This window comes from Natator depressus, chromosome 1, assembly GCF_965152275.1.
Source record: "Natator depressus isolate rNatDep1 chromosome 1, rNatDep2.hap1, whole genome shotgun sequence".
Taxonomy (NCBI): Eukaryota; Metazoa; Chordata; order Testudines; family Cheloniidae; genus Natator; species Natator depressus.
The window spans coordinates 276,336,499-276,350,841 of record NC_134234.1 but is presented as its reverse complement, the minus strand read 5'-3'; the positions used below and the strand labels follow the sequence as shown (position 1 = coordinate 276,350,841).

Here is a 14,343-nt window from a genome sequence, read left to right as displayed (position 1 = left end):
TCACCACCCAGGAAGCTGTGGCCGCATGAAAAGTCCCTTGAGAAATGCTGACTCCTAGGGTTTACCTTGGCTGGCTAACGCATGCTAAAACACAAACTGCCATGTCTACACTAGGATTTTAACATGTGTTAGTTAACATTTTTAACACACACAAACACACAAGCAAGTGTACATGTGTTTTATCACCTTAAAAATTGTGTTAGCTGCCATGCTCTACTCTGGGCTTCCCTCTGGTTAGACAAATGAGTTAACAAGATTTTAAAGGTGTTAAACTGCTTCTACTCTAGATGCTAAGTAGTGTTTCAAATTGTGGACTGGTTTACACTAGAAAATTAGATTGACCCAGCAACATTGCTCTGGGGTGTGAAAAATCCACAACCTTGAGCAACATGGTTAAGCCAACCTAAGCCTCTGTGTAGACAGTGCTAGGTCGATGGACGAATTCTTTCATCGACCCACATACTGTCTCATGGGAAGGTGGACTGCCTATGCCAACAGAAAAAGCCTTCCCATAAGCATAGGTAGTGTCTACGCTGAACTGCTAGAGTGGCGCAGCTACAGTTGTGCCTCTCTAGCATTTCAATTGTAGACAAGCCCCATGTTAGCAATGCACGAGTGCTAATGTTCATTGGATTACCCACCAGGACCCTCAAAGTCTTTTTCAGTCACTACTTCCCAAGACACTTCCCCAGTACTCCATCCTGTAAGTATGGCCTACACTCTTTATTCTTAGATGTATGACTTTACTGAAATGCATCTTGTTTGCCTATGCCCAGCTTACCAAGCAATCCAGATACCTCTGTATCAGTGACCTGTCCTCTTCATTATTTGCCACTTCCCCAATCTGTGTGTCATCTGAAAACGTTATCAGTTATATTACGTTTTATTGATGAAAATGTTAAATAGCGTTGGGCTATGAACAGATCCCTGTGGAATCCCTCTAGAAACACACCATTTGATTCCCCTTTTCTAATTATATTTTGAGACCTAACAGTTAGCCTATTTTTAATTCATTTAATATGCGCCATGTTGATTTTGCATCTTTCTAATTTCTTAAATCAAAACGTCATGCGGTTCCAAGTAAAATGCCCAAGAGAAGTCTAAGTGTTCTATATCAACCAAATTTATATTCTCATAAAAAAAGAGATATGAAGTTTGACAAGGTATATTTCCACAAACCCAAGCAGACAGGCATTAATTACATAACCTTCCTCAAATTCATTAAATTCCATATCAGCTGTCCATTATTTTGCCCGGAAGAGATGTCAGACTGGCTGGCTTAAATTACTCAGGTTATCCTGTTTACTCTGTTATAGTATCAGTACAACATTAGCTTTCTTCTGGTCCTCTGGAACTTCCCCAGTGTTGCAATAGTTACTGAAAGTCAATATTAACAGTCCACAGAGCTCGCTGGACAACTCTTTTAGAACACTTGGAAGCAAGTCATCGCACCTGCTGATTTAAAAATATCTAACTTTGCTAGCTGCTGTTTAAGATCTTCCTGAGTTACTGTTGGAATGGAAAGTATTTCATCATGATATAAAATACCTCATCTGGCTTTTTCCTAAATACAGATCAAAAACACATCTATTGAACACTTCTGACTTTTATTACTGACAATTCTACCATCTCCATCTAGTAAAGTTCTACTGTTAGGATTCTTTTTGTTCCTAATATAATTAAATAACTCCCTATTGTCCTTAACTCTGCTAGCCATAGATGTGTGTCCTTTTGGTTTCCTTATCTATTTTCTAAAATTCCAACTTTCCTGGTCACATTAATTGCTCTCAGCTTTTCCTTCCTTCCATTCTCTCTCTCTCTCCCTCTCACACACAATCTTCTTTCAGACCTCATTTCCAAGTCAGGTTGGTGTTCTGTTGTGGCTGTTTTTGTTTTTAAAAAAGCGTAGCCTTCTTTCACAATTGTGGATTTTTGGTCATCTGTAAAATGTTCTCAAACAATTGCCAGTTATCATTGACTTTTTTTGTTTAAATTATCCCCCAGCTGTTCTGGCTCAACTGTTTTTAGCCTTGTGAAATTTCTCTTTTAAGGCACCACGTACATATATATTATTCTTTTGGACCTGAATCTCTTTGCACATCACAATCAAATCATCATCATTTTGCACCTTCGTTTATATCACCTTGAATGTGGTTTTAACTAAACCAGAAAAAAGCCACTCTTACACCTGATCAGGAGTGTTCAGACAGGGAACTACGCTGGTATAATTATACTGGTGTAACTTCCCAGGTAGATAAACCTCTAGTCTAGACAAAGCCATAGAGCCTGCAATTACTATACTAGTATTTGTTACTGCTAATATACCTATAATGGAAAAGCTCCCATACCACTAGAATCCGTTTTAGAGGCTTATAATTCTGTGTGCAAAGATGTGTGGCAGATTAAAATTGCAAAAAGATTTCTTTGAGAGTATTTTTGTCCCACTCTTCCCTACTTTGTTCCCAATCTTTTTAAAAAATTAGTTACAGATGAACACTTTCACAACTTCAACTTGACCCAAAATGCACTGTTTGTTTAGGCACTAGAATAGCTTTGAATGGGTTTACTTTTCAAGTAAGATTTTGCAGACATCGTGTGTATTAATATGGACTAAGCCACTATATATTTTTTTAATATTCAGCAAACTATGCACTACACATACAATCAACACTTTCATTTAAAACAGTTTTACATTGCACCAAACCTTTTGGCCAGAATATAATTAAAAATCAAGGAAATTCAGTCCACTTGCAGAAATCTAACAGTGGATATTGTGATCTTACGTAATATACGTGCAATACCTAGACACACTAGTGAGAGTGAATGACAGAGTGACAGCCTTAACTCTGAATTTCCTTGATTTTTTTCAGTCCGTAACATACTTTCAGTGGTTACAGTAACAGTTTAAAATTAAAACTGTTCTAATAGAAGGTTTTCTTTACTGGGAGCAATACTTCCACTCTTTTTACATTGCTTGCATTTATTTTTATCAATTTTATGTAGCAGACACTTTGCCTGCTGCAACCATGCTACTTTATGAAAAATACATATGCAAAGTAGTGGTTACTACCAAAATGGCTTGTGAGCCACATCATTCCCGCAGATGCCTCCAATGTCAAAGTGGGGAAGACAGATTAAAAATTGTCCTAAGTAAGTTTAGATCACCAAATTAGCATGTCTGCCATGTGGTATCCTCTGGTACAGTAAACCAGAAGGATCTAGGTTTCTCCTGCCAGTTTCCCACCTCTTGTGAATGCTAAACATCAATTACATTACATTTGCAACTTTAGAGCTTGATTTCTGAATTTTCCTAGGCTGTTTATTTTCCAGAGAGAAAGTACTATGTGATTACGTATTGAAATAAACACTTAGGGCTTGTCTACACTGCAGGTTATGTCGGTATAATTTATGTTGCTCACGGGTGTGAAGAAGCCATCTCCCGAGCAATGTAATGTAGAGCGCTTTGAGTTAAACCAGCCTTCGGAGAGCGCAGTAGGGAAACCGCTGCAGTCTGTCCACACTGACAGCTTCAAGTGCACTGGCGTGGCTACATTTGCGGCACTTGCAGCGGCATTGGGAGCAGTGGATTGTGGGCAGCTATCCCAGCATGCAAGTGATTGCAATGTGCTTTTCAAATGGGGGTGGCGTGGAGTGTGTTGTGTGTATGTGGGGGGAGAGACTGGGTTTTTGGGGGGGTGAGAGCATGTCAGCATGCTGTCTTGTAAGTTCAGACAGAGCAGACCCCCCTCCCTTCCTCTCGCCTCTCTCTCTCTCACACAGCATTCCACACTAATGGCTTGCTTTGTCTCGGAGCAGATAAGCAGCCAGCTGTCAGAAACGGAGCTTTCAAAGGGCATCTCTGCATTCCTGCAGCGATTCAAAAACAATGACAAGAGTGGCCACTTGAACTTAAGGGGATTATGGGACGTTTCCAGAGGCTGATCAGAGCGCAGTAATGCAACACCTTCGTGCACACTGACGCCGCGGCACTCCAGCAGGGGGAGCAGCAAATGTTATTCCACTCGCTGAGATGGAGTACCAGCAGAGCTGTAGCCACGGAGTCAGAGCGCTCTATGTGCCTTGCCAGCGTGGACGGGTAGTGAGCTAGTGCGTCCGGAGCTCCTTTATTGCGCTGTAACTCGCAAGTGTAGCCAAGCCCGAAGTTACGCTAACCTAAGCGCCAGTGTAGACAATGCTATGTCGGTGGGAGAGCTTCTCCTGCCAACATAGCTACTGCTTCTTGAGGAGGTAGTTTTATTATGCCAACGGGAGAACTCTCTCCTGTCAGCAGACAGCATCTTCACCCGATGCGCTACAGCAATGCAACGGCACCAGTGCAGCTGTAGCGCTTCTAGTGTCGACTAGCACTCAAGGTATTTCCATGCAGCCTACAGCAGCAAGCCTCCCAGCCCAGGTCAACAGACTTGGGCTCGCAAGCTCATGCTACCATGCTAAAAGTACAAATGTAGACAATGAAGCTTGGGCTACAGCTTGGACTCTAAAACCTAGAGAGGGGTGTGGACTTCAGAGCCCACGCTGCAACTTCAAAGCACTGTCTAATGCAGCTATTTTTAGCACAGTACCGCAAGCCCAACTTTGTTGATCTGGGCTGGTAGGCTTGCTTCTGTGGGAGGTATAAAGACATCACAAAGCATGTTTGGTTCAATGTTCTGTATCTCTATGTGATCAGACATACACATGAATAACTGAAATAAATACTACACAATGCCTTCTTATTTCAGTTATTGAGATACTTCTATATTTATATTAGTAAGGGTAATTACTTGCCACAAAGTTCACTGTGCTATTTTAATCACTTCAGTTGTCAACCAGTTTCTTCCCTCTCCACCGCACCCCATTTAGAAATCTTTCCACGGTGTTACTACAGGTATTTATTTGGGATTTTTTTTTTTTTATGTGAACCATTTAAGCAAAGAACAGAAATATAAACCTGCAAGTAACCGATGCCAAAAATCTACATTATAATTCAAGGGCAAAACAAAACAGAAGTCACATGAAAGAGCATCACTCACAACGTTATATTAGTTGTAAGGTATTTTGTGAGATTCTTTGGAAGTTTCTCTCAAGACAGGTTTTGGAAGGTTAATGAAATCTGTAGCATGTTGATAGCTGTTTCAGTACAGTTAGTAAACAGACAAGCATTCATTCACTTACTGTATGTACTAGCTGAGGTACAATTAACTACTGCACTTTTTATAAAGAAGAAAACGATCATTTTGGGTAACAGCACCATTACTCGCAGGACCTTTACACACCTCCGCCTCTCCCTGACCTCTGACGTTGAGGACACAGTGCCAGAAGTAGCTGTAGTCATGGTTGTGGTAGTAGCTGTAGCATTTACAACAGACGGCGCAACAGGAGCGGTCACTGCTGTAGGAACATTGTCCTTTTCTTTCTCAGTACTATCCTCAGCCCACAAACGATTGGAGGTACTATCGCATCACAAGCAGCAACACAAAAAAGAGAAAAGGAAACGCTAAACAATGAAAGCACTTTACTAAACAGCTGATAACATGTAAGTTGAGGGATGGATTTTTTTAAAAGAACAAATGGAGAAATGTCTCTGCTATGAAATATGAAGCTCACCTGGAGCCATTAAATTAGATAAATTCAAAGTTAAACAGTTCACACTGCTTGAACTTCATTATTCTTCACCCTTCTAGCATTCAATTTATTCTTTTACAGACATGCATAGCTGCCACTTTATAGCGAAAGCCATCACAATTATTTTTGAGCCAAATTGTATATGTTTCAACAAATTTAACAGGAAAATGAAAAAATCCAGAGCCCCATGACCTACTAAACAAAACAAGCATGCACATACATAAGCACAGAGTCCATCTGACAAGAAGTGTGTTGATGCCCTTACCTGCTTTGTACACCTGCTGAAGTAGAACCCGTTGTAATCTTTGTAGTAGTGTTTGTGCTGGAAAGCAGGCTTTTCTGAAGACCAGCTGAAGAGGTAACTGTTGGTGCTGACGTAGTACTTGGAACATGAGAACTAATCAAGTCATCTTGTCTTCTTCCAAAGGAGCCACTGAGGGCGAGAGGTATTTACATAGGATGTGTTTGTATCATTTATATTTGTACATAAAGATGTCAAAGCTACGAAGTGACTAATTAAAACACGAGCTCATCTCAGACAAATTTTTTGGGCAAAAGGAACATTTTCAAATTGGAAATGCATTCTTATTTCCCTTGACTCAGCCCCTCTTTCAGCCTCCGATGCTGTAACCTGAGAGTCATCCTTAATCCTGGACTTTTCTTCTGCTACTCAGGCAGATTTGGAGACAGAGTATCACCACCCCATAGGCTTACATATATGTAGTTGTGTTTCAGTTGCCTCTGCCGAAGTCCTCCTCATTATTTTCACTGCCTCATTCTTTGACTATTGTGTCACTCATCTCAATGGATTCTCCAATATCCATACACACAGATGCCAGCAACATTCTCAGTTATTCAAATTTTCAAGCTCTCGGTGGATTTGCTCCATCTTAGCTCAGAAACATTATGCCACTCTATTTCTAACTCTCTTACGAACACTCCCTCTTCCATCTCCATTTTTCAAGGTGTAGAGAGGAAAAGGAGGTCAAGAGGAAGAAAAAAACACAAAGGTTCCCACACAACTGGCCCTGAACTTCTCATTCTGCATAGCAGAGTTGAAAGCACTGTGATCGGATACGCTTTTTCTGTAACTGAACTTAGTAGCTCCATAGCCTCATGGGCTCTACAGACTGTCACACTACTGCAAAACAGTAGTATGAGTGCTGTCAGTTTGCCATCACTACTCTGGATTTTTTATTCTTCTACTGCTGTTAAATTTGCATACAGAGAAACCTATGATAAAAGAACATAAAAGTTGTACATTAAGAATGCAGGAATTACCAACTTAACGTTGCACACAGAATCTTAACTCTACCCCTTGTGCAGATGGATTATAATACAGTCTTCAGCTGCATGATCTCATGCTATTTCTCAAGCAATAGCAATATAGGTGTCACATTCTGATTTATTTACTGGCCCCTTTGGGGTGCCTGAATTTCACAGAAGGGGCCAGAAAGCAGCCAGAGCTGCCCATCTTAGAATGCTGCTAGTGTGGGGAGCTCTCAAATGGTACCGAGCTGGCACACTGAGGCCCCACTCAGCCCTGGTGTGGGAACCCTGTAGGATCACAGCAGGAAGGCAGAAGCTGGAGCAGCAACCAGGCTGCTTTAAATTATGCTGAGGCTTAAAGCAAGTAGATCCTCCCTGAGATTCAGTGAGCTGTAATCAAACCAGCTCCTTGAGAGACCCCCACTGCAGCTCTGTGCAACAGAGAATCTAAGCCACAATACACAAGCTTTTTCAACAACTTAAAATATACGTGTGTAGCATCATGCTGTATTCTATGTTTGCCAGAGAACCAAAGTCCATTATTTCTAGCCCCTCCCTTCAGCCCTTCTCCCACTGGAACACTCACTCCAGCTTTATTTTTTTTTTTAAGCCAGCAACAGTATCAAAACATGCACATAATGAATTTAAGCAAGCACATATTACTGTAACCCTCATTCACCGCCCCATCCCCCAACTGTTTGCTACTCCAACTAGTTGTACTATGTTTAACATTAAATTGTAAGTGTTCTTGGGTGAGGAACCATGTCTTACTTATTCTCTAAAGAGTTTACTATACTTTAGGCACTGGACAGATTAATAAATACTATTACTAGTGGTATATAATTAACCACTTTTAAACATACTACAGATAACTGTAATAGTGAACAAATTGAAAATTTGCTGGTGTAGATGTAATAAGACACCTAAGTCTGAAGTTAAATAAGATTCACAGTTAGTTGTCTTACCACTGAATTGCACCTGAGGAAGGATGAGCTGCTACATTAATAAAGTATGCCTAAAAGAGATGATAACTAAACATTTAAGTATTCAATGATACACCAGACTGGGTAAAATTTTCAAGAATGCCTAAATGATTTAGCAAAAAGAAAAGGAGTACTTGTGGCACCTTAGAGACTAACGAATTTATTTGAGCATAAGCTTTCGTGAGCTATAGCTCACTTCATCGGATGCATTCAGTGGAAAATAAGTGAGCTGTAGCTCACGAAAGCTTATGCTCAAATAAATTTGTTAGTCTCTAAGGTGCCACAAGTCCTCCTTTTCTTTTTGTGAATACAGACTAACATGGCTGCTATTCTGAAACCTGTCATAAATGATTTAGGAGGTCAAGTTTGGTTTTCAAAAGTGAGTTAGGCTCTTTGGAGCCTACACATCACTGAAAGTCAATGGTGCTTAAACCACTGTTGAAAATAGGACTCTGGATAACATTTTCAAAAGCATCTATGATCATAAAAACAGAGCAAGTAAAAAAGAATTAAAAGATATTAGAAAGTGTTACATGAATAGGTCAGATATAGAAAAAGCTGACTGCATATGAGAAATAGCATTAAAACTATATAATAATGCAGATGCACAAAGGTTGCTCCTACAACCCTAACTCTGACATTTCCCAACTGCTAAGATTATGCAACCTTTGTCTTTAATTTTTTTTAAAATGGAATTTAAGATTTTTCTTCTTTTCTTTTAAAGAAAAACATCGCAGATATACTCTATAATATGGAACAATTCAGCTACACACTATTGGAATCACTGATTTGCATCTTACGGTATGTCTACACTACCCGCCAGACAGTGATCGATCCAGTGGGGGTCGATTTATTGCATCTAGTCTAGACACAATAAATCGATCCCCGAGCGCTCTTCCGTCGATTCCTGTACTCCATTGCCGCGAGAGGCGCAGGTGGAGTCGACGGGGGAGCAGCAGCAGACTCACCGCATGTCTATATTCTGTGAAGGCTGCGCAGTGGCCATGCCTAATTTTAAAATAGTTCCATCCCTAGGAATATTGGCATAAGAACTTTGTCCAAAACAAAAAAAAAAAATCACAATTTTTCTACCCTACCATCCGCAAACTTAAAAGAAGAGGCTGAACCATTTTATTCAAATATCTAAAAAATAGTCACATAGTATTTGGATAATTTCCCAAATGTGGGAAATTTCAACCTAATTCCAGGTACCTAGGAAAGACTGAAAAAACAGGATGGCAGAATGGAAATATTTATGCAACTTTAACTATAGTAGTTACTGCTCCTCCTACTTCACATGCACAACTCTAAGCTGGTTTGTAAAATCATGTTTAGAAAAAATAATCGTTTGTGAAACAAGTAATTGGGGGAGGGAGTGTTTTTTAAGAATAAACTTATGCTGCAAGGATTTTAACTTCTCTTCCTTTGGGAGTCTCTCTTGGCATTACTTTGGAATTAGTCTTTTTTTTTTATCATAAAAGAGAAACTGACATCTTTATTGTGGCAATGTTTACTTGAAAACTGTCCTTGTACGGTAAAAAAATGCATTAATCATTTAATAGTTTTTCTTAAACACAAGCGAACAATTTGTTCACTTATTCTGCTGAAAGCAATACACATGGTCACAGCCCTTACCTTTTTTGATAACTTGTATTTAGTGATGTAGGTCCTTCATTCAAGTTGTTTTTCTTGACATCTTCCTCCCATTTTCTTCTTGTGTAAGAACCACTACTACGTATTGAGCTAGCAGATGAATCCCTGTAAAAGGATTGTATTTGTGTAAGGCTTGTATTAGCGATAGTTTTGTTTGTTTCTTTAAAGGGGTTTGCAGAAGAGAGGAAAAACAGATGATTGGGACTTGAGACAGTAAGTGTACCTGTGCAGACAGCAATAAAATTACCTTTTAGTTAGCAAATTCCAAAGCTCCTATCGATAAATTACTATATCTAGTTATGTTAATACTGATATATATATAAAAGAAACACATGGATGAAAGGACACTATGGAAGAGAAGGGAAACCAGAAATATCAAATTAATAGTCATCTTTTACATGTTGATATCATTGGCTTTTTCTTCTCATGACAGGGGCAAGAGACACCATAATGCAGTCAAGGGAAAACTATTTACCTTTAATTTTGCTTCTCCCAAGCCAGTCTCCAAGGATTTCTCATTCTTGGGAGTATCTCCCCTAATTCAAAAGCTGTTTTGCCCTTTGAGCCACTGGTAATGTGGGCTAGCAGGCACTGTGGCCTACAAGGTCCACCATCCAGTGGACTGCCATGTGACATTACCTATCACCACCTAAGTCCCTAGGAATTTCCAACCAAATCTTGCAGTGCATAGGAAGGCTCCCCCAAAACAAGTCAATTCGAAACTTTACCATGAAAATTAATAAACAAATCAGTTTGTTTTTGTGATTAAAAATTTAATTGAATAAAAGTCCAGGGAAAAGAAAAGAAAAGAAAAGTCTACCCCATAGACAAAGTAGAAGAGTGGGAAAAAGACCTGTGAAATTATGTCCAGGGCACCAAGTACTCCTTTATTCCACAAATTTACCCTTTGCTGCAGAAGATGAGCTTCAGAATCTCACCTGTCACCTTTAAAAAAAAATGTAGCCCTTAAGTGGTTGCAGATATAACCTTGAAAACACAAACCAAATGTAAACCAATGGCCTGTTATCTCCTTGTCACTGCAGAATGCCTGTAACAATAGCTCTGAGATGTATTAACTGTCTCATTCATCTCAATGAAGGTCCTGCTGACTCCATGATTTTGCAATTGCAGAATTTGGCATTTTGCAAAATGCCAGAGAATTCTGATTTTTTGCTGTAGAATGTGTCGTTCTGCTGCAGCCAGGTCCCCAACATTTTTTTTTTTGTACACTATCTTCATGCTCTACTGGGACCTGCCTTGTAGTTGGCTCTTGCGCTTCAGCTTTCCCAACAACAGGGAGTTACTTGGATTCGAGTCCATCAGCGATAAACTGTTCTATGGAGCCAGGCAACAGGTGGTCAAGGAGGCAGATCTGGAGTGTAGCTTGCAGCCAAAGAATAACAATGGAGGCTGGGAGTGGGGAAGACCAGAAACCACAACTTTACTTCAACAACAAGTTTTTGGGCTGAATACAGGAATCACCAGGTTAAATTCTATAGCTTGGGGTATTTGTGAGGTCAGACTAGATGATCATAAATTTAAAGCCACAATGGATCATTAAGTGTAGGCTGGGCTGTATGGAAAACCGAATATGGGTAGCCAAGCAGATGAGCTACTGAGATTGTTACAAGCTGCTCCTTTCCCTGGCACACCTGGGGCAGGAGAGGAGGTGGCTCTGAAGTTGGTCCCCTGGACAAGATTGCAACTTTTGTGATCCGTGGAGACGGACTACCTGGACAACAAGCAAAAGTTGCTGAAATTATCATCGCTGAAAACAAACAGCAACTAATTTTGCATCAATTAATATTTTCAACTATGAGCTACAGTTGTGTGTGCAATAATGGCAAGGACAGGAATGATGTGTATTTCGTTGAGACAGAATAAATTAATATGGCAACAACATGTAGGGGTCCTAGTGCAGAATTTGGACCCACAGAGCTATGAAGTAAATTGGGTCCTGTTGATAACTTTGAATAACCACAATTACAAGCAAAGACTTCATCTAAAAAAAGAAGACATCAATGCAGGAGGTTCACTCTTGGAGAACAAAGGAGCGCAAGAGAGATTCTGCCATACAGAGTCTGAATTTAAGCAATATTGTTTTGTAAACGTATGCAAAGGAAAACCATGTGGCTGCCTTGCGTATGTTTTGAACTCAAACATTCTTGAGACCAGCAACCAAAATTGCTGTTTTTTAGCAGAACACCACTGCATATTATGAGGGGTGACATGACCTTCCAAATTCCAGCTCACAGCAGTAAGATATTCAATTAGAGAGCTATTTAAAGATGGCCTTTTTCATGGTCTTATTGAAACAAGTTTGGTGGAGTTTCTAAGGCCTTTAGTGTGCTCCAAGTATTAAGTCGAGGACCTTTGACCATCAAAGGTATTGAGCAGAACCTCAACAAGAGAGTTTGAGGAAAGCATTTTTAGGACAAAGTTCCAGGAAAGTGCAAATCAAAATGAAGGCAAGGGCTCAAGTACTAAACCTCACCTCAAAAATCAGACAAAAATGGATCCAAGAAGAAAACAGCCCAAATCCAGATTTAGACCCATTTCCTGATTGCAGTCAAGGAAGAAGTGGAGCAGACATAGTGGCAGTTAGGGCAGCTAACTGACTGGTAAAAGGGCATCAGTAGGCAGGGGTGGCAGGTTTGTAGAAATTTTGGTAGTGCCCAGAACCCCCCCCCCCCCGCCAAAAAAAAACCTCTGCCCCCCACCTGCCTAAGGCTCTGGGAGGGAGTTTGGATGGGGAGAGGTGGTCTGGGGTGCAAGCCCTGGACTGGGGATTAGGGTGCAGGAGGGTTGCAGGCTATGGGAGGGGGTCTGGGGTCCAGGCTCTGGGATGGAGTTTGGGTGCAGGCTGTGGGCTGGGGCAAGGGGTGCAGGCTCTGGGAAAGAGTTTGGGTGGGGGAGGGGGTCTGGGGTGCAGGCTCTGGGACAGAGTGTGGATGTAGGCTCCAGGCTGGGGCAGGGGGTGGGGATGCAGGAGGGGGTGAGGGGTGCAGGCTCTGGGACTGCGTTTGGGTGCAAGCTCTGGGCTGGGGGTGTAGGGGGGGTGAGGGGTGCAGGCTCTGGGAGGGAGTTTGGGATGGGAGGGGGTGCAGGCTCTGGGCTGGGGGTGGGGGTGTAGGAGAGGGTGAGGGGTGCAGGCTCTGGGAGGGAGTTTGGGATGGGAGGGGGTGTGTGGGAAGGGGGAGGGGGTGCAGGCTCTGGGAGGGAATTTGGGGATAGGAGGGGGTGCAGGGGTGAGGGCTGAGGATGAGAAGTCTGGGGTGTGGGAGGGGCTCAGGGCTGGGACAGAGGAGTAGGGTGCGGGGGGATGAGGGCTCTGTTTGGGGTTGAGGGGTTTGGGGCCTTGGAGAGGCTCAGGGCTAGGGTGGAAGGACACGGTAAGGGCAGCCTGCCCTGCCATTAGTGAATGGGGGGCACTAGGACCCTGCGGCAGCAGTTGATGCCGGGAGCTGGCTGACTGACAGAGCAGAGTTAGCATGAGCTGCAGGCTCTGGGGCCGGGGGAAGTGAGTGCGGGCAGCAAGTGGGGGCCGGGGGACACTTGGGGAAGGTGCGGGGGGTCAGCAGGTGGGGTCAGGGGAGAGACCTGGCCCCAAACATTGGTGGAGCTGGGCCCCTGGGCCCTGAATATTGCTGGAGCCTGGGCACCACGAGTTATAACTCACTGCCCCGTCAGTAGGGGTCTCATGTACTAGCGAGCCTTCACTTCCTCAGAGTTGAAAGCTCTTGAATTCAAGTTCAGCCCTCTCTTCTACTGGAAGCCTGAAGAGTGAAAATCCTGTGCAGAAGTTTCTTTAAATAATGTTTTTCCATTTTGATGGAAACAAGGCAGTGATGCATGTGTGGACTATGATATCATGAACAAAATAAAAAGAATTGGCGGGAGGGTAGGGGGTTTGAAAACTATGATTTATCACTTTGTACAGTGTAATTTCAGCATTCTCTCTCCAAAAAGAAAAGATGACCAATCAGAGACCCTTCTGAACTGCTATATTCTCAAAACTGTTAAGACTTTTGCAGGGCAGTTTAGAAGGATCTCTGGTTAATCTACTGATCTACAGAGACTAGATGAGTAATCAGTCTTCCCACTTCAATCCTCCATTCCAACAGGTCTACACCAGAACTTTTGCTTTTCTCACCTCATGTATGATTTCCTAGACAAGAGCAGAGCTCAGAGAGAGGGAGAAGTGGAAAGAGTCCTCAAAGGCTTTAAACAGCTATAGTGTCAGATCAGTCTGCTCTCATGGGTCTAACTACAGGCAAGGAAATCCAATAAACTTTCTTTTATAATGCCAGTAAGAGTTTTTCCTGCCAGTGTCTAGCTAGATAGAATTCTACAACTCCTACAGCCACATATAAAATGGCTAACACAAGTACAGTACTCACAAAAATATGTTGCCACAAGTCATCCTTGGAAAATATATTTGCCTCTACAAAATAAAGAAAGCCTACAACATACCACAAATTTTATATTGGAAGAAAAATGTTAGAGACATGTGATTCAATCAAAAGAGAAAGAGGATGTGCTTGTAACAGCAATGCAAATATATAGAAAATGCTTATTCTTTTATATGAAGGGCCTTAAGTAACTACTACTACTATCTCAGTACATGAAAACATTTAACAACCTACTAAAATATTCTAGAGGCCTGACATCATTACAGACAATGTCTACATGATGAACTTCTAGATGTAATGTAATCTGGCACTTTAAAGTTTTTCACTAAGGAGGAAAAAACCTAAGAGTGAATTTGCTGGGTAAATTTGAAACTTTCACCACAAAACTAGACTTGCATTAT

General features: G+C 41.6%; 1 protein-coding gene across 4 annotated transcripts in view; it reads right to left on the bottom strand.

Moving 5' to 3' along the window:
- The window catches only part of PPP1R12A (protein phosphatase 1 regulatory subunit 12A), a 206,193-nt gene that overhangs the window by 46,105 nt on the left and 145,745 nt on the right, over window positions 1-14,343 (bottom strand). For 2 of the 4 annotated variants that reach the window (XM_074941976.1, XM_074941977.1), the window contains 3 exons: window positions 9,513-9,635; window positions 5,891-6,058; window positions 5,277-5,453 (listed from right to left, as the gene is read on the bottom strand). In XM_074941976.1, the coding sequence (XP_074798077.1) occupies window positions 5,277-5,453; window positions 5,891-6,058; window positions 9,513-9,635 (468 nt within the window). The remainder of the gene's footprint in view (window positions 1-5,276; window positions 5,454-5,890; window positions 6,059-9,512; window positions 9,636-14,343) is intronic. The other 2 variants (XM_074941978.1, XM_074941979.1) reach the window with 1 other exon arrangement.